Source organism: Polyodon spathula, chromosome 19 (assembly GCF_017654505.1).
Source record: "Polyodon spathula isolate WHYD16114869_AA chromosome 19, ASM1765450v1, whole genome shotgun sequence".
Taxonomy (NCBI): domain Eukaryota; kingdom Metazoa; phylum Chordata; class Actinopteri; order Acipenseriformes; family Polyodontidae; genus Polyodon; species Polyodon spathula.
In genome coordinates this window covers 1,302,959-1,327,086 of record NC_054552.1, presented here as the reverse complement: position 1 = coordinate 1,327,086, position 24,128 = coordinate 1,302,959, and the positions used below count along the sequence as shown (strand labels likewise).

The following is a 24,128-nucleotide window of genomic DNA, read 5'->3' as shown; positions in this document are numbered from 1 at the left end:
ATTATTCACCATAATAGTAACGCAATGCCAATAAATCCAACATTACAGTACTGGTACAGTATGTGCACTATCTAATCAAAACATTCCGGACCCTCCCCTACAGATCAGATTCCGTAAGGGGCCCAGTTTGGCATAACTAAAGCTCACCCTAGCTGAAATTCTGCAAATTACCAACAGCTCCAATACCGCCCTCTGGTGGATTCACATATTAACAGCTCTGTGATATTGGGACCGATTAAAGTATGTTTTGTATAATAATAATAATAAAATGTTCAATTTTGGTAACACTACATTGTGTCTCTAATTACTGTGTATTTATATAGTAGTTACTTAGTAAATACATGTGTACTTAAACATACAATGTTAGCATACAGCGTAGTATCATGTTGGTTTGTAAAAACGTGCTATATTGCACGATGGGAACCCTCACCCTATCCCTGATACAATCTATGTATAATATATTTTTCAAAAGTTACATGGTTTTCAAAATGTGTTTACCAAGACTTTCTGTTATTAATAGTTTTTTGTTTTAATCCAAATTAGGTATATAATATATATATATATATATATATATATATATATATATATATATATGTTTTGTTGTTCGGATGCACTTTACGTAATTTCCTGTTTCAGGTCATCACTTCCTGGTTGCTTTGTAAATCAGATGGGCCTTGTTTTCTACCAGTTGCATGAAGAGAAACCTCCATGTCAGATAATACCTCATTCGAGGGACAGCCATCACCAGTGGAGCAGGAACAATTTTTATAGTGGAGGTGCTGAAAGCCACTGAAGCCATTGAACTGACACCCCTGTATATGATGGAAGCCATGCAAAGCCAAGGGGTGCTACCGCACCCCCAGCACCTCTCGTTCCAGCACCCCTGGCCATCACCTGACATCCTTATCAAACTTATTTCTTACTGCAAGAGAAAAAAAAGGTTTAAAAGGTCACCAGGATGTGATGACTGAAACAGATAACGAACACCGAATGAATGGAAACAAGAAAAAGATGCGACACACCAGTTAAGATAACTTTGATATTTCACACCCATAGCTAGAACCAAGCTGCTCTTTAAGTGGTACATTGGAACCCTATGCTAACACATTCGTACCTTAGCAAACCTACTGTACTTTGAACTTCGAGGGTGGAACTCTTATTGCATAGCAGTTTCACCCACTCCAGGTTTTACTATGAACTTGATTAGCCACGGTATACAGATAACAAGCTCAGGTGTATCTTATTAAACTACATTGAGGAGGTCAGTTATCTTCCTTGGAACACCGTAAAGCCCCGCTCTGATGACTGGTTTAAGCCTCTCTGTTTAAGGCTGTCCTCAGGACCCGAAGTCTGGACATCACCTCGTCCCAGTCGAGGTACGCCCCCTCCAGGTGCCGGGCATGGCCAGAGACAGAGTTGTAACTCCGGCGTCCGTGAAGCAGGCGCCAGTTATCGAACGTCACCACGTCACCTGCAGACAGGGGGAGTGCGATCAGACCGCTGGCAAAACCAGGGACCAATCAGGCTGTGAGAAATATAATCTGTTTCTCTAATCTTAATTGATCAAGCTTACTAACAGTACGTTGGATTGAGACCATTAGTTACTTTCTGTTTCTTTTGATGAATTAAACCTTTTGATGAATTGTGTGCCCTTATTAGCCCACTTGCCACTGTACAGGAGAGTTTTCAAGGTTTTTCCCAGGTTAAATAAAAGATTCAATGATTGACTGACATTTCCTAAAGTCCTGAAGGCAAACCAGAAAGCACAGGATCAAAGCATACCCAGAAACGGAGCCGATAAGCCATTTCCTGTAAAGTTAAAATGTCTTCAGTTACGACCTTTTGATTCTGTTGAAATACAATACACTGTACATTTTAACAGGGATCTTTTAAAAATGGCTTTGTTAGTTTGTCTTTAGGTGCAAAACACATAAGGAATTGATTTAATCACGTTTTCAGCTTTTCTATAAAACTGCCTTTCATTAACTTGGGGGGTACTTCTACTCCTCATGTTGGATTTACAAACGTGACTGTCCAAGCGAAGCTGCCTAATACTGGGGTGGCCCGCCCTGGTCCTGGAGAGCCGCAGGGTCTTCTGGTTTTCGTTCCACCTGAGTTCTCAATTACTTAACTAAACCAATTATTTTTTTAATTGGTCAACAATAACTTTTTTTGCAGGCCTTTAGCCATTGATTATTTAAAGACACCCAGAAATGCAGCAGGATTGTGGCTCTCCAGGGTAGGGTTGGCTACTCCTGGCCTAATGCATTCCACATGCCATGGGCAGCTACCCACCTGGCTCCATTCTGTAAGTGACCATGTTCTCCGGCCTGCTCATGAGATCCACGTAGGCTCTGAGAGCCGAGTAGAAGGGCTGGACCTGTTCGAGAGGCAAGTCCAGTGTGGAGTCCCGGGTTGCATTGTTGTAGTTAATCCTCACCACCTGGCCATTGCAGTCTACACTACAGGAGGAACCAGAGAAACAATTCTATACTCAGTTTGATGTTAGCACAGTGGCACGTGTAATGCTAAACAACAAGACCATTTCCCATCCCTAGAAGCAGAATCCTACTAATACAATCACACATGATTCCTAATAATTTACCCACTCATAGAAACAATGCACGATAACTTGGGTTATCTGGACACAGGACAGTATACAGTATGCAGAAATGCTTAGGTCAACGCTCAAGTTTTTGTCTGATGCAGTGTTGCTGCTTTAACACTAGATGGCGCTCGTTGTCCTTAGTTCAAAAGGAAAAATGTAATTTTTGGATGAACCACCAAAGACAAAACTACTTTGAAAGGAGTGTGAATTAGGCTTCATCTTCACTTTATAACTGACCCCATTGAAGCTAGCTAGAAGACAGCTATAAGGACACAATGAATAAAACTATATATCAATTCAAAAACATAAGTGGTGAACAAACACTGAAATGCGTACTCAATGATTGTGTGCTTGGACTGCACTTGGAAGTCACAGTAGTCAGCCCCAGTGTCAGTGAAGTCCACTCTCAGGGAGGAGAGGAGTCGAAAGGCTTCAGGGTTCTCCTTCCTCAGCTGGTTGGCCATGTGGAAGCCGTCCACAATCTCACTCTCACCCCCGTCAGCAGCCTGCTTGATGCAGTGCAAAAACTGGACCTGCATGCACCAAAGAAACGGCGTGGATTTCAAAGACAGAAAGAGTCCCACAGTAATCACGGCACACAGACAATGCAAGAACAATACAGTGAAGACACACAGCACCACAAACATCCGCGTGATACAAAACAGTTTTATACAACGCGGCCTGTTTGTTTTGGCTTTCAGATTATTTTCAAACTAGAGCAGTACTGAGACTAGGACCCCGATATTTGAAATTTAGACTTCAGAAGGCTGAATCCAGCGAATTTGAAAGCGAGACAACTCACTCGCTTTGCAAACTGTGTAAGAAAAGCATGTTTATACTTCTCATGCTGAACTAAAGATTAGCACCAACATGGTGTTACCCCAGGTGGATTGTGCAGGGCGGGGTAGTCAGAGTGAAGGCTCAGCTTCTCTGAGGTGTATGCCACGTTGTTGGCAAGTGCTTTGTCCTGCACTTGCCAGGTGTGCCTTCGGAAAAAAATAAGAGAGAAGATCAAGAAAACAGGTGTAAGCTTCTGCATCTCAGTAATTCCCTTTTTTTTTTTGGCTGGAAGACGGTACTAATATGCCATGAGTTTTATGCATGTGACGGACCTACTGACATTTTGTTTGATAAAAAAAGAACATAACCCCTTTCTTCCTTTCTGAATGTCATGAGAGCTCAAGATTTGCTGCAGAGGTTTTAGAAATGGATTTGCCTTCAATTGTTGAAACAAACACAGTCAAAGTAACAGACAGGTCTCATTAGATCCACAGGCCCCCAAGGACAACATCCTTTCCTATTCACAAAATAGCTGGGATTTACTGTGATGCTTTTTTACTGAATTTGCAAATCCTCTGTGACTGAGATTTCCAATGAGGTTTTGGGATACTTAACGGCAACTTTGGAAAATATGATCACAGACACATTATGCTTTAATGTATTCCAATGCAACCTGTGAGCTCACACACACACACACACACACATACACACACTGCAGCTACTCTCACCTGCACACACACACACAGTGTTAGCCTTCAGTGGCTCAATCAGTACCATAGCATTGGAATTGGCATCTCATAACAAATGCCCATGCATTTTCATGAAAATCAGACGAACTGTTGTCAAGATCAATTAATCAATCAATCAATCTTTATTTTATACAGCGCCTTTCATAGTGGACCACCATCACAAAGCGCTCTACAAGATGCAGCAACAACAAGAAAAGCCATAATACTTCAAATACAGAGAAATGCATAATACACCATATACAGTAAGAAAAAAAAGCATAACCCATAAATCCAATTAAAAGTGCATAATACGTGAAATAGTACACTAAATACAGTGGAAGATATATCCAATCAATTTAAAAGAAGGTACAGTAATCCCTCGTTAACAAGGAGCACGAGACTGCATGCCCATACTAATACAACTAGTACATGAGACAAAGTGAGAGATGATGCTGGTACTGGTGGCGAGATGGGAGCACGAAAGAATACCCACAACGGCGCAGAAGCAAATGCGGATGTGTCATGTGTTTCCGTGCAAAACTGCGTACACATAAATTTATATGCCGTGGTTGGCAAATTGATATATGAAAGGAAAACCGTGTATACCTGAATTCCACGGTTGCACTAAATTAAATTTGTTTTTATTATTATTTGTATGTTTGGTAATAGATCTTCTTACCTCAACTATAAATGTTTCTGAAGAGGATCTGAAGTTAACTGTTTAGTTTTAAAACTTTTTTATACTTTTTTTTTTTTTTTTTTTTTACTAACCCTATATAAATAATAAAATAAAATACAATCTTAAAATAAAAAATAAACAAAGTGAGCGTCTTGCACCTAATAAAAAAAACCCAAATAACCCCACCATTAACGTAAAACATATTTTTCCAATCAATCTCCCATTTGGCTTCACAAGTTAAAATGAATTGCATGCAGGACCAAAGCAGGACACTTTAATTGCACACTAAGATGAAACTGATGTACTAATCTGGAAGGAATGTACTTCTCAAGCCAAGTACTTTTCTATTTATTTGAAATCTCTTGTGAGGTTTTTTTTTCTACAATTAAAGGTAAAAAAAAAAACCCAATAAACGGGAGATGATTGTTTCTATGCACACGGTTCAATTGAATTGTGAGTGATGATGATGATGATGATTATACAATGCTGCTAAAACGTCTTCTTTCCTGGCTAATGTATTGTAGTTAGTCTGCTGTTAATTTCTTAACAGAACAAACATGAGGTGTACAGCTGCATGTAGACATCTACAGATAGATATGGGGCATTCACAACCATGTAATAAAATGGTAATAACTGGATAACTACCATTGGTCTACTTTTATATGGAAAGTAGCGATGCAATAAGTGTTTAATTACATAGAATGTAACAACTTTGTTCACAATGCCATTGTCACAAGTAATCACTTCCCATTGGGATAAGATGTAACCCATGTACACGCAAGTAAGCGGTCAACCAAGATCTTTCTGGGCTTATGAACAACACAATAAGTAATGTAATTCTGAAGAGGAGCTATCCTTCTAGCTGTTAGGGTTACATTGTCCTGACAAGACATCTCTGTAAATACGATCGGTATCATGTCTTGTTTAAATATCTTCGTCTAAAGGGCAGTGGGTTTTTTTTTTTTTTTTTTTTTTTTGTCTCCATATGGTGTAAGACTTCCAGCATGCAGAGATAAATTAAAAAAAAAACAGAAAGCATAGTAAATCTAATTGTGCTCTGGAGTATGATGATAGAATGTGCAGGACCAGTGCTTGAGTTCAGACAAACTGTACTTCAACCCCAAGAGTAGTACAAAACTCTCAAGTTTAGTAGCAGATTTATGAGGAGCTCTGGGGGACTCTGCTTGTGTTATTTCCTGTTCTTGGACCAAAAACTACTTTTCATGATTTGACATGTACCATGAGGATATGAATAAAATTTAAAAAAAAAAACACCCAATTGAGCTCTGCATGCAGAGTGCTTTGCAAAACATCAAGGTCCGAAGGGTGCAGTTTGTGATCACGGTGAGGGATGGGTTTTCAATGCACTTCTCGTCCTATTCAGTCTTGCAGTAACTCGATTCATTGCACCCTGCAGACGTTTCATATTTTTCTAGTAGAGTTTAATCTGAGAGGAATTATTGGATCTGCCCAGCTCAGTCTCCACTCTGTAATGATTTAATCTCTGTCAGGACCTACGTGCTTGTTTACACGGGGAGCTGACAGTGTAATACCTTTTTCCTGCACATCTGGATTTCTTCAGCTGATGTTCACTTTATTATCCAATTGGAAAACATTGGAAGGGGCAGGCCTGACCAGCAGCTGCTATTTCCCTCTCAGATACTGCAGCTGTCAGGAAGACAGACTGCTCTTTTATAAGAAACCCTGGCATAAAATGGCCTGATTTGTGCAGCAGCGTTGAAAGAGCTTCTCATTGTACTGAAGCCCTACTCCAGTCAATCACACTGTTCAACATGTTCAAGACGAGTTTGGGAAAGTTTTGTTATGTGGGGACCGCACATGACTTTAATATGTTAATATGTAAAGGAAAGTTGACTTTACTTCCTAAATTAATTAATTAAATAGACAATAACGATCCCGAAAGCAATAATACTAAAAGAAAATACTAACTTGACGAACTATAAAATGGCCTATTTGAAGACATTTTATAGTTAGAAACATAATCCCGAAAGTAGGGAAGTACAACACAGTTGAAAGTACCGGGAAGCAGAATTGCACACACCTGTTCCATTCTGCTCTGCGTTACTTGGTTCTGTTGTTAGTGGGTGCTTCCCAGTGTGTACTGAACCAAGAAACAGAATTCCCAATGCACCCCATAGTCCTGTCAGACATTTTTTTACTTTGAGAAGCACTATGGGATTGTGTGCACCTGTCCTCTCCTATCTGCAGTGACAGTAGATGACACTGCTAGTAACTACGGGAGTGTCCTTCATTGTTAGGCACAAAGCAATGTCTGGCTATACTCTGACCACGTCTGTTTCTGCTTACTGCCACACAGGAAGAACCCTGCTGAAATAAATTCCCAACTGTTTGGCGTTGCCCTTTCACCATAAATAAAAATCAGGCTTGCACTTAAACACTTTTTGGACGACAGTCGCTCATGCAGATCTCCTGTCTCTGATTGAAACAACTACGTAAATGCCGTGCTAAGACATGCCTCAGCCACAGTAATTAGCTCTCATTCAGTAAGCGGGCAGATATTTAAACAATTCAAATAGCTCCACTTCAATGAAGGCCATCAGAAATTCAAACTTAAACAAGGAGCCTACCAAGACTAATGGCTTGCTGTCCGGTCGTTGTCACATCTGACACTCATGCAAATATAGTTTAAAGGGTACATAAGGACCTTTGTATTTTATTGTGTTACATGTTCCCATGTGTTGCTACAACTGTTTAAGAAAGGTGTGTCTCTTGTTTATTTATTTTTTATTTTTTACATTTTTACCACTTTTATAAACTATTACATTGCATTTCCTGCCTCAAGATGGCTTCACATGTACCCGCATGGACCTCTCAGAACTACATTTCCCATCATCCTCCTGCTCACTGGTAAATCCATCTCAGTTACGTGAACTGGAGGATGATAGGAAAAGTAGTTCTGAGAGGTCCATGTGGGTACATGTGCAGCTATCTTGAGGCAGGGAATGCAATTTAGAAATTTAAAAAAGCTGTTAAAATGTAAAAAAAATAAAATAAATAAAACACACACCTTATGTAAGAGCTGTAGCAAGACATGGGAGCATGTAACACAAAATAAAAAGGTCCTTATGTACCCTTTATAGGTATTATTAACAAAGACTTAAATAACAAAACCAGGCAAAAGTTTAGCCTACAGCTAGAATAGCTTCAGTATAGTAAATTCTTGGTGTACACCTGTATTCTAGCTGAAACAGTGCTGATTGTCTCACCCGTAAAAAGTCAGCCGATGGTAGCCAATCCTCTTGCTGAGCCTGGTCACCTGCCCCTGCTCCGTCGGCGCTCCTTTCAGAAGCACGATCCCGACTCTCCTCAGGGTGTGGAGCCAGGCGACTGCAGCCTCATCCTCCCTCAGGACCTGCTCGAAGCTGGCAGTGGGGATTCGTAGTCCCGAGCCCCAGCAATGTCGAGCTGAAGGGACAGATTTGCATTTGTTAGTTTCCCAGCAATCAGGGTTTCTTGGGCAGCACTGTTTTAGTGTTTTGGACGCTGGGGAAACCTTATTGAGAGTTCCGTTAATGTTTCGTTTTGCATCCAGGCAGATCAATCCTTTGATGTGTTCAAAGTGGGTGTAACTCCTGTACTCTAAATCAAAAACTACTGTACTCTAAATCAGCTGCTGCAATTCAATTACAAAAAATGAGAACTCTTAATGGTATATTCGAGAAGTTTCAGTCTGGTTTTTGTGCTGCACATAGCACAGAAACGACCCTTCTCAGAGTTGTGAACAATCTACTGATAAGCTTTCCATCAGTATTAATTATTTTTGATCTAATTGCTGCCTTTATACTATAGACCAATTGCATCCTACTGAATCGTCTTGAAAGCATGGTGGGACTGTCTGGCCTTCTCCTATCCTGGTTCAGATCTTATCTTTCTGATCTGCATTATCAGAAGTTGTCTGTGGTGTTCCACAGGGCTCCATTCTAGGTTCTTTGCTGTTTTCATTATACATGCTACCATTAGGTGACATTATCCACAGACACGGAGTGAACTTCCATTGCTATGCTGATGATACCCAGCTATACTTGTTCCTAAAACCAGGAATTTCTTCTGCCTGGGTGTTATTAGCTATTTGCCTTAGACATCAAGCACTGGATGTCACAGAATTTATCAGATAAATTCAGATAAAAGCAAGGTTATGCTAGAGGGCTCACAGAGCCAACTAAAAGGAAATGTTTGATTACATGAGCTCAACTCTTGCAATCTCTCATCAAAACAAACTAGAAACTAAGAGTTTGGGGGTCATCTTTGATCCTGGTCTATCTTTTAACACTCACATTAGGGAAGTTACTACAGTATCTTTTTACCAGTTGAGAAATAGAGCCAAACTTAGACCAATTATTTCCGTATCTGATGCCAAGAGACTAATGCATGTCTTTGTTTCATCTAGAATTGATTATTGTAATGCACTTTGTTCTTGTGTGCCAAAACATGTGGTATCCCACTTGCAGCTTGTTCAGAATACCACCGCTAGAATGCTGACTAAAACCAGAAAAAGTGAACATGTTACCCTTGTTTTGGCCTCTTTACACTGGCTCCCTGTGCAGTATAGAATTGATTTTAAGATGCTGCTATTAGCTTACAAGGCCCTGAATGGATTAGCACCTCGTTATTTGTAGGAGTTACTGACCCTGAATCTTCCAAACCGCACTCTGAGATCACAGGATGCGGGGCTGCTGGTTATTCCCGGGGTCAACAAGAGCAACACGGGAGGAGGGAGGGCTTTTTCTTGTAGAGCTCCTAAATTATGGAATGCTCTGCCTTCGTTTGTCAGGGAAGCTGGGACCGTTACAGTTTTCAAGTCAAGACTAAAAACACACTTTTATAAAATGTCTTTCTTATCTTAGTGGGTTTTAATGTAACTTTAAAATTGCTGCTTTTGTATTATTATGTGTACACTGTTATTGAAATGGTCTGACCGTGGCGGCTGTATGTGTGACATGCTATACATGTATCGTAGTTTTTTCTTTTTTTTCTGCTATGTACTGTACAATGCTTTGCAATACTTTTGTATAAAAAGCACTATATCAATGCAATAAATAAAATAAATAAACTGTGAGGTGCAGTCTGTATGGGACAGTTGGTTGTGGAGAAACCAAGTAAAAAAAAAATGCTGTGAAAAAAAGTGGTACTATATTTAAGTGCTTGGAAGTATTCACATTTTCACCCCCTTTTTTTTTTGCACCACTAATTTTGCTACTTCCACGAGTACGGAAATAGCAAGGGCACACAGTCTATTCTCACTGCAACCTTATCTCTTGACTGGTGATCACAAGATGTTGGTGGACTGAATAATTTTTTTTTTTTTTTTTATGCGAGGCAGGTTCCCAGAGTCATGTGCTGTTGACTCCTTTATAAGATTTATAGCAACAGTTAAAAGAGGTTACTAAGGACGGTAAAGATGATGCAGTCTAGTTTAACAAGCCCTTAAAATTTAGCAACAGGTTGAAATGATGCCAAATCTTTATATAACTGGGATATGTGTTTTCAATTAGTTAAGCTGCAAGTATATTGCACACATGGGTCTTGAAATTGCATAAGAAGGAATCATAACAGCGCCGCAGAGGGCAGAGGGATATGGTCTCTGGGCTCATTCTAAATGGCTTTGCCATGAATCCTCACATAAATCTTCTACTGAGTGGTGGGCTTTCAAAACACTAGAGCCTGGAAGAGAAGCAGATCACCTGTGATAGATCCCACTTCCAAGTCATTCTAGAAAACAAATGTGAGTTGTTTTGTAACACAACTCATGAATCATGTCATTAGCATGAAAAAAAAAATCGTATTACTGGATATAATTCGGCAATTCCAATTTGTATTTGTTTATGTTTGTAAAATAAAAGGTATACCTTGCAAAATGATAAAATCAAAACCATCCTAGTTCTATGTCATTACCGTTTTAATACATAATAAGGACCGAAACATTAGCTTCTATTTTCTCTTAAAGAATTAAAAAGTGATATTTGGCAAAATACAGTGTGCGGGAGAATTTTGTATTTTTTTCAGTACATAACAGCTTGTACTGGAGCTAACCTCAGTTCCCGCAGGCAGACGCCTCACACAGGACGAGGTAATCCACACACAGGCGGAGGGCGGGCGCGAACCCGGGACCTCTCACACTAAAGCATAGCACCGATACCGCTGTACGCAACCTACCGGCCCTGCTGCTGCTTTCCCCCGTGCATGCTACAGTATGTCTAGGCGTACTTCATTAATGTATTAGTAGGGGTTATTGTATTTTCTACATTGGGGAAATGGCAAAAAAATTAAAAAAAAACTACAAAAAAATAAATAAATCAGTACGCTAAATACAGGGTGTTCTGATCTTTCATAGAGATTGAACAGTCGCATAGCTTTAATTAGTTCACCCGTTGGCACAAACTCAAGGCATGCCGCATGGAGACTGCCTTTCCGCTTGCCTGGCACAGTGAAATCCTGATTAGCACGGGGCACAGATTAAACCAGCTATACAGAATGCACGAGTACACAAGAATGTTAAGCATAGCTTATCATGTTGGCCACCCGTAGATTCGTGCATTTTTGTAAAAGTATGCCTTTAACCTTTTTTCTGGGTGTGGCCCCTAAACGTAATTACCATGCTGTTCTCTATGATGGCTATGGTGCCTTATCCATTGTTTTTCATAATTTTCTCAGTTTTCTCAGGAAATCTTATCTACTGTTTTAGTTTTATTTCCATGCCCTTCTGGCAATGCTACTGTATCTTGATCAGCCTGGCACCAAAAAAGCTTGAAAAAAAAGGAGAATGTGGTATACTGAAGTGATCTAAACCCTGACACTGTTCAACAGCTGGTCGTTGTTACTGTCAAAATAACACAATCTGTTATCATTGTTTATTTTGAGTTCAAAGGCAATGCAAATCAACAGTAAAAGGCAATCTTTTTTTTTTTTTCTGCTAGAACCCTTTTTGATCCAACTTCAAATCACTTATTCAATGGCAGTATTATATACGCAATTGTTTAGGTCAATATTTTAGCCCTAAAATATCAACACAAATATTTAGGAAAGAACAGAATAAAGCAACACTGGAAGTAATTACTTTATCTAAACTAAAAAAGCAGTCACTGAAATGTTTGCGTGTTAATCAGTTTTACTCTTACAGGGCTTCTCAAACTCGGTCCTGGGACCCCCTGTGGCTGCTGGTTTTCATTCCAGATAGTGTGTATCATATAGAGCAGGGCTTCTCAAACTCGGTCCTGGGGACCCCCTGTGGCTGCTGGTTTTCATTCCAGTTAGTGTGTATCATATAGAGCAGGGCTTCTCAAACTCGGTCCTGGGGACTCCCTGTGGCTGCTGGTTTTCATTCCAACCAAGCTCTCAATTACTTAACTAGACCCTTAATTGAACTCATAATTTGCTTAATTAGACCTTTTTACTTGTTTTCAGCTCTTGAACAGTTGCATATTTCAAGTTAGCTGTAACATTTGATAAGTAACTTGAACTGCAACTGTTTAAGAGCTGAAAACAAGTAAAAAGGTTGTTCTATTAAAAAAGAAAAAAAATGAATAAGCAAATGTACTGGTATGAAGCCTTAGGTGTACAGTGTCTCTAAAAATAAGCCTGCCTCCGCTAAAACAAATGAAACCATCCAACCATTATACTACCACATTTAAAGCTGTGGCTTGCTGGAGAGCCAAATATAGACTTGATTTTTTTTGCATACCACACTACCCTGTAAATGAGAAGCTAAAGCACATTTGCCATAACAGTGGAAACTGCTCCAGTCTTCTCCAAGTTGGGAGTCTAAATTTATATACCGGCTATCAAACATGCGTTTTACAGTGCAGCGTGTAAGGTTGGTCAGAAAGAATGTTGAGAATTGAACATTAACTGTGCGTGACTCAATCCACAGCTGCCAGAGTTGCCTCATTTTGCAGCAGAACATACAGAAAAATCAACAAACAGCTGACTCAAGGTCACTGCAATTCCATAAATGCAAAACTTTCTTTTGACTTTGATCTGCAGAGATCGTGAGAGTATTTGTCTTGTAATCCTGACATATCACATTTTTATGGTATTTTATTTGAATCCTCCCTGCCCTTAATAAGACACTGTGCACGTCAGGCTATTTAAAAGAAAAGTCATGAGCAGGAAATTGGAAATAATCGATCAATCAGAGTTTGAGACAGTTGTTTGGGAAGACTACTTCTTGTACAATAGCCAACTATATATATATAAAAAAATAGCTGTGCTGGCGCTTTACAGTGTAGCAGGAGTCTTTGGTTGATTACATTGATCAGTCAGATTCAGTAGGCAGCAAATCTATGCAAGGTGTACAGTTGGAATACCCATTACAAGTCACTACCCCATTGGTAACTAATAGCAGCAACTGCACTTCTAATTTCCCTGAGAGTGTTATTCTGTACTCACAATGTCAATGACAAGGCATTCCAAATGTTTAAACAGGCTCTATATAAACAGATCATGTTTGTTTTTTATTCAGATTAAATGGCTTGTTAAGTGTTCATGGCTGCCTCTAAGCAAGCTGAGTGTTGTTTCTCTTGCACGCTTTGTATGACAGAACAAAGAGTGGGTAAGAAACAACAAATTCAACTTGATTAGAGGCAGCTGAACACTTAGACATACACTGAGACATCTTTAGAGTCCCCACGCTATTAGCAATTCAGAACCAAGGGAAAATATTCTTGTGCTTCTCGTTATTTCTTTACCCAGCTTTGAATTTTAACATTCACTTTTACTAATCCCCCTTGTCCTAACTGATCCAATGTACAGTACATCTACAGTCCTGTAGTGCAAAAAAAAGAAAAACTGTTCAACTCTCACGCTACTTTAAAATGTAATTAATTAAACCAACACAACTTACTGTAAACTAATTTCCAATCAATATACTCGAAAACCCGATCCTTTCGTCTACTCTAGTGAACCAGCTGCGCTGTACTTTCACTAAAGTAAAGAGCAGGTATACATTTAGAGAGAAACACATTTCCTTTCGCTCCCCTATGTTATATGATAGGGATTTTAACTCCCATGAAAGAAATGAGTGAAGCATTATGCTCACAAACTGCTTGCTTTTGATATATAATATCTGAGAAGTAGAACTAGAACTACAGAACTGTTCTCTAGAGATTTTAAGAGAGAAAAGAGGCACTACAGAACACAGGAAATTAGTTGGGGAGCAAAGAGGCAGTTTATCAACAGGATACTTTAATTAAGGGCAAGCAGGCTTCCAGAGTGAGCCAATGCAGATCCTACACAAACTGGACTGTCAACAACTTAAAATAACAAACCTACGACTTTAAAGTAAAATACATGCAGCGACTAGTGTTGTCTGATACTGAGATAAACTTGGGTTAAAACTGGGCATACAGGTTATTCTTTATGGGAAAGGAAAAATCACAAGAGAAGAGACGGAAGAGAACACAAATTGATTTCATGTATTTCAGATTGAGCACCCAGGCACATTCATCTGCCTGCTTATTCACCAGCACCTTACTTGGCTACACAAAAAAGGATTCTGACTGTTTCACTTAGTATTAAAAATGTAATTGCTACAGACTTCTAAAGCCAAGAAAGACATACTACCAGAGTCAGTCTGTGGGCACGTTTTTTTTGGATTATAGCTTCTGATGGACAGAAGTAAAAGAATCAAATCTTTTCACCTGTTGTAACAAATTATGATGGGGTGTCTATTTGCATATCGCAAGGCTCTGACAGTTCTGTGCTGCAGTTTTGACGACCGCCACTGTTCTCTTGCAATTTGCAATTCTTATACTAAAAAGGAAAGGATTTTTATTTGAGTGCAAGTCATTTCTAAAGGAGCTCAACTCGAAAGCTGGCAGCGGAGGTGTTTGAGGCATACGCTATCATGACAATCGACCCATGAACAACAACACCCCATGCGCTCATGGGCTTGGAACAGCAGCATCCTATCTGGAACAGTTATGAATATTTTGTAAACCCTACAGAGAATAAACATCAATGGCGTTAATAGACAGGAAATCTAGTGTAATGCAGGTTCCACTGAGAAACAAGGCCTGCGATTCAAACTGAGTGCCTAACATCTGGATCAGATTAAAGGGTAGCTTCTACAGTTAGCATACAAATTACAAAATCAGCCGCATGGAGAAGCTGTTATTCCAAACTGTGGTACAGCTCCTTGTCTGAAGTCCACAACATTACGCACAGGGTGGAGGAATCCAGAGAACCAGAGGACATCTGAAAGAAGCCATTTCAATAACTTTATGTTTATTTACTGTATTCCTCACTACTTGTACATGGGTAGAGCAGCGCAGAGAATGCTTATCGTCTGGTCAAATGCGCGGCTTCTCGGCAAAAACAGCGACTGAATGATGCAGCGAAACGGCTTAGATACTTTTGACAACTTACACCCTATGTTGCAAGAATAACTTTTGGTACTACACCAAGCGATAGGTCATTACTGTAAACTGATCATCTTTCCAGGCCATCCTTCCCAAAGTGCTACACAAACAAGAGTTGACTTGATCGTATCAGTGAAAAGGGCTCCTTTTAAAGGTTTTAAAGTAGATTAGGGCAGAATTATTGAAAACTAGCTTTATAAACGCACCTCTGAATCGCCGGGCTGCACTTAACCTTGGGCTCCAGCTGTGTGAAGGGTTAATGTTGCTTCCTACCTTATGCAAGCCAGACTCACACAGTAACTAACACAGCGCCGGATGTGGACTTTAACCCACCCTAGGAAACGTGCTGCGTGTTGTAACTGATCAACCAAAAACAAACACTCTATTCAGAACCGGATCTTTGTGCTGTTGGTTGCAAATAATAAGCAATGTAACGACACTGTTAACTCACTCCCATCATTAACTGAAAACCTACTGAAAAGAACGCTACGCCTTTCACAACCAGAGCTTATCAAATCTATACTGTAGACGGACACACCCATTTCTTTTTGTTATACTGTAGGTGATGTATAGCATTTGTCACAAGATGGCTTAAAGTGTGTAGCTTTTTGGATCTGCAAGAAAATACTACTTAATAATAATGTTATAAGATCATTTTTGTTCACTTATGTTAGCATTTTAATGTTGGGGCATACTGTGGTTCACAGCTTGTTTGGCTCCAGAGGCAGTGAATAAAGAATAACTCTCCTAATTGTGCAAGTCCTTCTTTTTTTCTTTCAGGCATTTTTTGTGAGATAATCAGTCAATCCAATTATTCACTGCAACTACAGCGAGCGAGCGAGAGAGAGAGAGAGAGAGAGAGAGAGAGAGAGAGAGAGAGAGAGAGAGAGAGAAACCCCTATAAGTCTATAGGGTACACAGTCAATCGTCCTTAACTTCGTCAGGTCACTAAAGCCTTGCATTTAACTACAGTGTTTTTACATATGCTGTCATCATAACCTTGTCATCAGACCAATATTCACAGAAGTACAGTATCAGGTCTCTAGAGCCAAGGTTATGGCTTGTTTCCATCTGCCAGTTCACACAGGAGATTCCCTGACGCTTCCCATGTTAAACAGTGCGTGACAGTTACAACAACACTGCAGGCTCAAAATTTTCCTATTCGAATGTGAACTTTACACCCAGTGCTGTACTACTGTATATCTGAAATTGTGTGTGCTTCTGTGGATAAGACATCATGTTGTTGGCAGCTTGTAGCCAAGAAAAAAAAAACAGATCTGAACTTAGTGGTATTAAACATAGACCGATCGGTTTAAAACATGACCACGAGAAGAAGGTGCATGACTTAAACAGGAGAATCACGTTGCTTGTGTGCCCCTATAAAGAAACCCAGCATTACTGATCTCTACCGAACAATCTGATTACAGTACAGATGCAGCTGTAACTGACAGGCAAGCATTCCTCATTACTTTACTGTGTTGTATGGTCTAGTTTATTAAGGTTATTAAGAACCACAATTTGTCTTAAATTAGTCCCTGTTGGCTCATATCTACAGAAAAGTGCCAACACATCTGAAGCCATGCATCTGCTATTGATTTAGAAACTCCTCACAGTTTTATGGATAGGCTTAGTGTATTTGAAGCTTAAAATAAAAATGCCAGCATACTGCAAAGTGCAAAACTGTTACGCTGATGAGAGTTTTAAAAATAATTATTACCCCACTGAGTTAGAGGTATAGGGGTAATACATTGAACAGTAGAAAACACAAACAGTGAATTGATAGTGACCAGTTCCCAAGAGAAAAAAAAATATATCAGTAAGTGATATTTTACTAAACAAGTCAATATGAGCTTGAGCAACATGTTCTACCTTCCGATGGTTTTTTTAAAATTAAAACTGAAAGATGTTTGTTTCATTGTAAGCACACAAGAACAGCGCTGCTACGGGTGCTCTTGGACTCTGGATTTCAACCCTGGTCCTTGGGGACCTGGGTCTTCTGGTTTTCAGTCCAACTGTGCTCTCAATTAGTTAACTAAACCCTTAACTGAACTAACAATTAGCTTAATTAGGCTCTTTTAATTGTTCTCAGATCCTATAAAGTTGCAGATTTCATGTGATTTATGAAAATAATGTGTTAAGTTGAAATCTCCAACTATTTAAGGGCTGAAAGCAATTAAAATAATTAAGACAATGATTAGTTAAGAGCTCAGGGGTCCCCCAGGACCAGGGTTGAAAACCACTGTTCTAGGAAATGCATTTTATTTATTTATTTTTAAAATCTGTCTGATGAGTAACATCTGTTACCGTAGCGCACAGCAATGCAGGACTTCTTTTAACCTCGAGATTGGACAGTCTTGCAATTTACTGAAATACTGCCGTCCAATCATTCATCAAAAGGGTGAGGTCAAGGGTTATCCACCTCTGTGTTACTCCTCTGACAGTCTCGGGTGGGTTAAAAAAATCAAAGGGGAGATTCCTATCTCGTGACAGGAGCTTCTTGTGCCGTCCTTGCCAAGGCATTCTGTAGTAAGAACAGAGCAACAACACATGGCCCTGAAACCACTGATCTTCAAAACCGAGGAAGCAAACATGATAAAATCGGAGAACCAAATAATCCCATCTGTTTCGAACTCAAGGAAATTTGAAGAAATCACTGGTATCTTGCTTATGAGCTCCTGCACATTTTTTTAAATACAGTGCTGTGGATGAGCAGTTTCACCCATTCCAGGTTTTACTACAAGCCTGGTTAGCTACAGTGTATAGGTAGAGTAACAAGCTCAGGTGTGTCTTATTAGACATAGCAAAACCAGGAATGGATCACACAGCTACGCAATGGGAGTCTTATTTCCATCCCTATAGTACATTCTTACACAAGGATTTGAACTTGCACCCCTCTGGGTAAAAATGTAAAGCTCTACCAGGTGAGATATAGAAGCAATTCCTTTAGATGGTAGAGTTCTGTGTATTAACTTGGTTGTTACACTGGGTCCAGGTCTAGATTAATGGAACATATTACTATAAAGAAAGCTAATGTTATAACAAAACAAACAGCAAAAACTTAACAGACTGATGGAAGCAGCGATGGTAAGCAAGAATGAGTTTACTTTATGCCAAAGCCGCAGCTCCCTCCAGTCCAGTCTGCTGATGTGAACATTTGGTTTCCCCATGAAGGATCCAAGATTGGAGTGACAGCGCCCCTAAAGAGGCCAGAGGGTAGTCGAGAGCACCTGTGGTCAATTAATTAAGTCGCCAGTCTTAGATCCCCGACAAACAGTAAAAACAAGACATCACTGTAAGAAACTAAATTTATCAAGAGTAACACAAAACCCTTTTCATTAAGTGCCTTGGCCAGCGCACTGTGGGCCGTCCTTTTATTTGGCACAAAGTAGAATAACTGCAGTCAAAGCTGATCTCTTTATCACAATGAGAATGTGTGGTAATGCAGAAACCATGCCTGTTTACCCTTTCCACCGTGATCATCCTTCCAACACCAGATCTGTACTGACAGCCAGAGCACTTTCATCTCTGTCGGCTTTTGCTTCCAGTATTGCAACATGGTGGAAATGCCTGCTGATGCTGTTTGAAAGTCGTTACTGGCAGAAGCTTAAGCTTCAGGCCAACATAAATACTGCAAGTACATTCACAGATCTAAATGTGACAAGAGGAGGTGTCCACAGAATGAAACTCTGGGAGTGAAACTTCAAATGCAAACAAACACCCAGAATGATTATAAAATAAGCTAGGCTTTTGCTTACCCAAAACCGAACCTCAGACTCCTCTGGGTCCACAGCATACTGCAGTGATGACCTAAAAAAAATACATTTACGGGCAGAGCAGCTATTTTAGGAAAAGTTAGGAGGAGGCATGGTTTAGTGGTTAGAAAAAAAAAGTTTGCCCATGAAGCTTAATGTAAAAAGCAGGATAACAGATGTTTGACCTCCCAGTTATCAGAGGTTCACTAATATGCTGGCTTGCCAAGCTATGCGTTATTCATTTCTGGCACCATTTGGCTCTTTATGTCAAGAACCCTTCTCGATGAGGGATGACCCTGGGATTTGTGGTACAGTAAAGTATCCCCATCTCCTGTAGACTGCAAACTCAAATCCTTAGCTCTTTGCCTGAAGGCAGGCTAGATGACAGGGGTTAGCTTGCCTATTTCCTCTGTGGCCCTCGCTGTACTAAATCAGTCCTGCTTGTGTCGGCCAAAGGAAAATGAATAATTCTTTCCACGCTGTTGCTCGCATGATGTTTGGAGGAGGATTTCCAGCTAGGAGTTTTTAGTTAGCTTTTGAATGAAGAACGAAGCAACATTACAAGCACCAATAACCATGTGAAAGAAAATCTACATAGATAGCCCCTACAACGGTCAACCACAGCTTACTGTTAGTAGAAGGCTGTACTCTCAGGGACTCTTCTACATTTCTTGCTCATTGAGTTGAGTTTCAACAGACATCTCAAGAACTTGGATCCTTTGAAAAGGTTATGAGGGATCACTGAATGCGACAGATCTGCAGTCTTTTAAAAGTAATTTTTTAAAAATCTTGCAATCCAAGGAGCACGTGTGAAGGTTTAGCATCCATGTGAAAGGAGCATTATTCTCCTAGATGCAAATTTCCATTTGCCCACTAAATGAAGCCATCCTGCCCTACCGCACTGACCACAAAGCCCCACTATTCGATCGTCAGTGAAAAGATGCATTCTTGATGTCTCTCAAACAAGGAAAAGCTGGTGAAGAAGCGAGCTGTAGGGAACGCAAGCACACCAACAAAGAAGCTGCTGTATGCATGGCACGTCAATCACCTTCAGTACGTAAACTGGTCCTGCTGCTTGTCTAAATTTACCTTGAATGATCTTCTTTTAAAGTCGTCAGTCACTCAGGCTCCACTGTGCTTGCAGGCTGTAGTCGGCCTGTGTTTTTGTGCAGCTGACCGTGTCCTGGGTTGTTTAGCTTAGTAGCAGTGCAGTTTATTTTATTTTATTTATTTACTCCCAGTAAAATGTTAGGCATGATTTTGAAAAAAAAGGAGTTCATCTAGAACTGCTCCTGCCTGGAAATAAGTTTTACTTATTGATATTTGTAGTCTCTTTATGGGCCCAGGGGGGTGGTATTGTTTTACTAATTTTAAGTTTCACCACAATATTTGGAACCCTTGGCAAAGCTGGAAATACACTGAACGGTTAAGGGCTCTCTCAGAACACTAACGTTTCCCCTGCAGGTTTGGTGACAGCCCTGTGAAGTCCTTGCTCCTTCAATGTGTTTTCATCAAAGCTTAAAGGAGTGTTTTTTTCAAAGGCTGCTTTTATGCAGCATAAAACAAATCTAGATATTTATAAAACTGACCTAATGTTGTTGAAGAAGAAAACATTTAAAATTAACAAATTAAAACTTTTATATATATTACATTAAATCACATTATTTTTTAAAAATAATATATACATATACATGTATTATTTTAAAAAAAAAAACACGACTGCATGTACAGCATACAAATAGTACTGTACGCGGATTTTCCTTATGCAAGATTCATTTTATAGTCCTAATGTTGTTTAATTAAACAGTACAATGCCAGGAGTAGGGAAAGTTTTAAAAACCAGCTCAGCACAATAAAAAACATAACTGCAAAGTAAAAAGCAGTACGAAAAGAGTCAAGCGTTTTATATTATTAAAGCTTGCAATTACAGATCCCACCCATAGCTGTGTTAGATTGCTTCGTGGAGACCTCTTTGTTCTAATTAAAAATGGGAGGTCAAATACAACCTCTATGTCATTAAATGTATATATATATATATATATATATATATTTACAATTAACCACGTCGAAACATGCAACATAATTAGCTGTGACATTTGAATGCAGACTTGGGGTTTCTGAATGACATCATCCAGGTTACAGCTCTTCTCAGACTGCATCTCACAATGACTTCAGCTACACTGTAATGAAATATGTTGTTTCCTACACTCTGGCCCCATGCGACAACAGAAACAAGAATAATTGTAATTAGTTATAGACATTTATACTGGATTTTATTTCACACTAAATTCTTCAATGCAATTTAGATTAAAACATACTTGTTTTATAGTTTTACTGTACCTGCATAATCAAAAGTGTAAACTATAGGACATTGCATGTTGGTTCCATATGTTGCAGTCAGTCAGTACAAGAACCTGATATTAAATGTAACTGCACCATATATATGCCCCCCCATCCCATCCACATTTTGCCCCTTTAATTTTTTTGCTCAGTAGTCACTGTTATTTTGTTATGGTTTTGCTTTTTAAAGACTTAAAATGTAATAGAAAAAGTCATTCAGAAGATGCCAATAGTCTTCTGACATTGATTAAAAAAAAAAAAAAAAAAAACTCACCCTACACGAACATTGGTTTCAGATTTCATATGAAGCTTTCTGTGCTCATTCAATCAAAGCAGGAATTTGCTTGCACCATTTAAGATGTTTTTTTTCAAGTAAGATTATTATTATTATTATTATTATTATTATTATTATTATTATTTTTTATTTTATTATTTTCGTATAACACGCATGCCTGTAAACCTAAAGGTTTTTTACTGATTTATTTTTTTCAGTTACGTTTCAGAAGTCTTGTCTAGCCCCCCCAGACCCCCCCTCCCTGAATGTAATGCTGATTGCACTACTGACACATAGTAATAAAAGCTGAAAAGCCCTGACTCTTTTCCAAGGAAAAAGTTCCTCTTGGACACATTTTGTTATATAAAAAAATAAAACTAAGTTGCATTACCATCTGCATGCAATACAGCTCAGCTGTGACATTTTACATTTCAATAATGGATTCCTACCATTGAGGAAAAGCTCTTCCTGCCTCTTCTGTCTGGCTGACTGGGAAAAGCACCTTTTCTTTAACCATTCTGCATCAAAGTCACTGGTGTGCTGGTCCGGCCAAACCACGCTTACCTAGGATCACAGGGTTAGTTCTTTTTCACTTATTTGGGTCCATGCGTCTAGGACCTTACCCAGATGTTTTACATATTTTATCTGATTTTGTTATATACAAAGATGCATATACTGTCTAAACAGTAGCTGAAAAGTATTTCAATCTGCTTATGTTTGGGCAATTGTAAAGACCCCATTATTTGCTAAAGGTTAGCCTGTGTTAATGTCTTTCTGGTCTTTCATCATCTCTCATTGTTATAATTTATTTATGCACTTAGACAATAATGTGGTCTTAATATAATTCTACAGTGTTTAGCATAATTGTATCAGGTTTCCACATCATTTCAGACATTCATGACATCATGATTTCCGATTAGACTGTAGACTGTCAAGCTTGGCAAGTGGGTTTTAGAACTGTAACCCATTACCATTTCTCATGCAATATGAAAGGACTTAAATGTGCCAAACAGAAATGAAAATAAATTTACATACTGGGCAGACAGACAGCCAGACAAGTGCAGACCCAGCGCCAATGCAAATCGCTTGGCTAACCAGCGACCAGGCCACACATGTCTGGCCCCTGTGTCTGCTTACCTTTGTGGGTTCCCTGAGCTCCACTCTTTCCACCGCTGTGGTTACATCCAGGTCTGCCAGGAGAAGCTTGCGAGCCTTGGCTGAGTGAAGGAAGCAGTGCGCACACTGGCAGTTATCCCGAAGCCACACGAACGGATACAGGCTCCGGGTGCCGTCCTCCCACCGCACGCTAACGTAGCGCTCTGCGTCCAGAGCCTGGACCTGGCGGATGGCAGGGGTCACTCCATCCATCCTAGGGGCTGTGCCCATCCACTGGCAGTGGTGCGAAACAGGCCAGGTCTGCAGAGGGAAGAAGCCCCTGTCCTTCACGGCTCTCTGCAGAGCCTGCGGCCCTTCTGGATGCACAGTGATTCTCGATAGGCATCTACCAAGTGAGGTCCTCATTGTTCATCAGTCTACAAAGGAGGGGGGGAGGGGGAGTAGAGTTTATGCAAACTTCTGAAGTATAACTTGATTAAATAGATTATGAGGAAGGAATAATGGAATTGCAGGAATGGAGAACAGCCTAATGCCTGAGCATTGCTGTCATGATATAAGGTTTGTTACACCTATGAGCCTTTACTGTAAATCTTTGGACTTGAGAACCAATGGGAGTCTTTGACTTCGTTGTTCTAATTTAGGAGTCCATATAAAAAATAATATAAACAAGTGCAATTATATTTTTTAAAAAGATGTGTAGAGGTAAACTAATTTTTGTACAAATTGTTATTTCCTTAATAATACTTTCACGTGATTATTTTGTATAGAGCAAAAGACCTTTTCCATAGGTAACGAGGCACGTTCTGCACAGAGTGGTTAATCGCCCATGTGATATTTGACTCTTCTCTCTGGCAAGAACAAGGAAGCATGAAAGTACAAAGTCCCTGACTGATTAAAACAGTGCCAAAATTAATCCTGTAATATAACTGGTTAAATATGTAATCCTATCCAGTTAACCTTTTATTTCACAAACAGTCCTTTCTATACAGCCGATTGTACTGTATAACATTATAACATTATAAACACAAATAAGCAACCGCAAATAATATACAGGACTATTCAAATTATATATTTTTGGTAACTATTTGTATAATTACCACTGTACGGCGCTGTGATGTGATAAATCGTTGTACAACTCTTGCGTTTAGAGTACATTTTATGTTCGTAATACAGCAGTAGCTGTTCAACGACTGAAATCGATGTCATGACATTCAACAACGACGTATAATAAAGCGTGTTCCACAAACGTACACTCGCATTGCTAACATGCTATCTGTTTACTGTGCCTCAGCCGTTTTACGACTTAAAAAAACCCGCGCCTATACTTAAAAATAAAACACGAAATTTACCTGCAATAAATTGGAACTTCTGTAGTTTATGTGGATTTGAATCAGCATTTGACACACAAACAGATGTACAGCAGACGAGCTTTCGCATCTAGGTGAAAGGTCGTA

At 39.5% G+C, this 24,128-nt stretch overlaps 1 protein-coding gene across 2 annotated transcripts; it reads right to left on the bottom strand.

The window, feature by feature from the left end:
- Positions 1-554: 554 nt before the first annotated feature.
- bbox1 (butyrobetaine (gamma), 2-oxoglutarate dioxygenase (gamma-butyrobetaine hydroxylase) 1) lies at positions 555-24,128 on the bottom strand. 2 transcript variants are annotated; one of them, XM_041219256.1, is made up of 9 exons: positions 24,024-24,125; positions 23,452-23,522; positions 22,696-23,090; positions 22,008-22,122; positions 8,044-8,242; positions 3,489-3,594; positions 2,945-3,141; positions 2,296-2,462; positions 555-1,471 (listed from the first exon to the last, which is right to left on the bottom strand). In XM_041219256.1, the coding sequence occupies exons 3-9, from the start codon at positions 23,077-23,079 to the stop codon at positions 1,311-1,313; spliced, it is 1,329 nt and encodes a 442-aa protein (XP_041075190.1). In that variant the 5' UTR covers positions 23,080-23,090; positions 23,452-23,522; positions 24,024-24,125; the 3' UTR covers positions 555-1,310. The 2 variants fall into 2 exon arrangements, with proteins under 2 accessions (XP_041075190.1, XP_041075189.1); XM_041219255.1 differs by lacking the exon at positions 23,452-23,522 and having other exon boundaries at positions 24,024-24,128.

Excerpts from the sequence above, each read along its gene's own strand:
- bbox1 (XM_041219255.1), bottom strand. The coding sequence starts at position 23,079 with ATGAGGACCTCACTTGGTAGATGCCTATCGAGAATCACTGTGCATCCA. Across the intron at positions 3,142-3,488 it reads CCCTGCACAATCCACCTGGG|GTCCAGTTTTTGCACTGCAT; the intron begins GTAACACCATGT and ends TGGTGCATGCAG. Across the intron at positions 1,472-2,295 it reads CACTTACAGAATGGAGCCAG|GTGACGTGGTGACGTTCGAT; the intron begins GTGGGTAGCTGC and ends CCCTGTCTGCAG.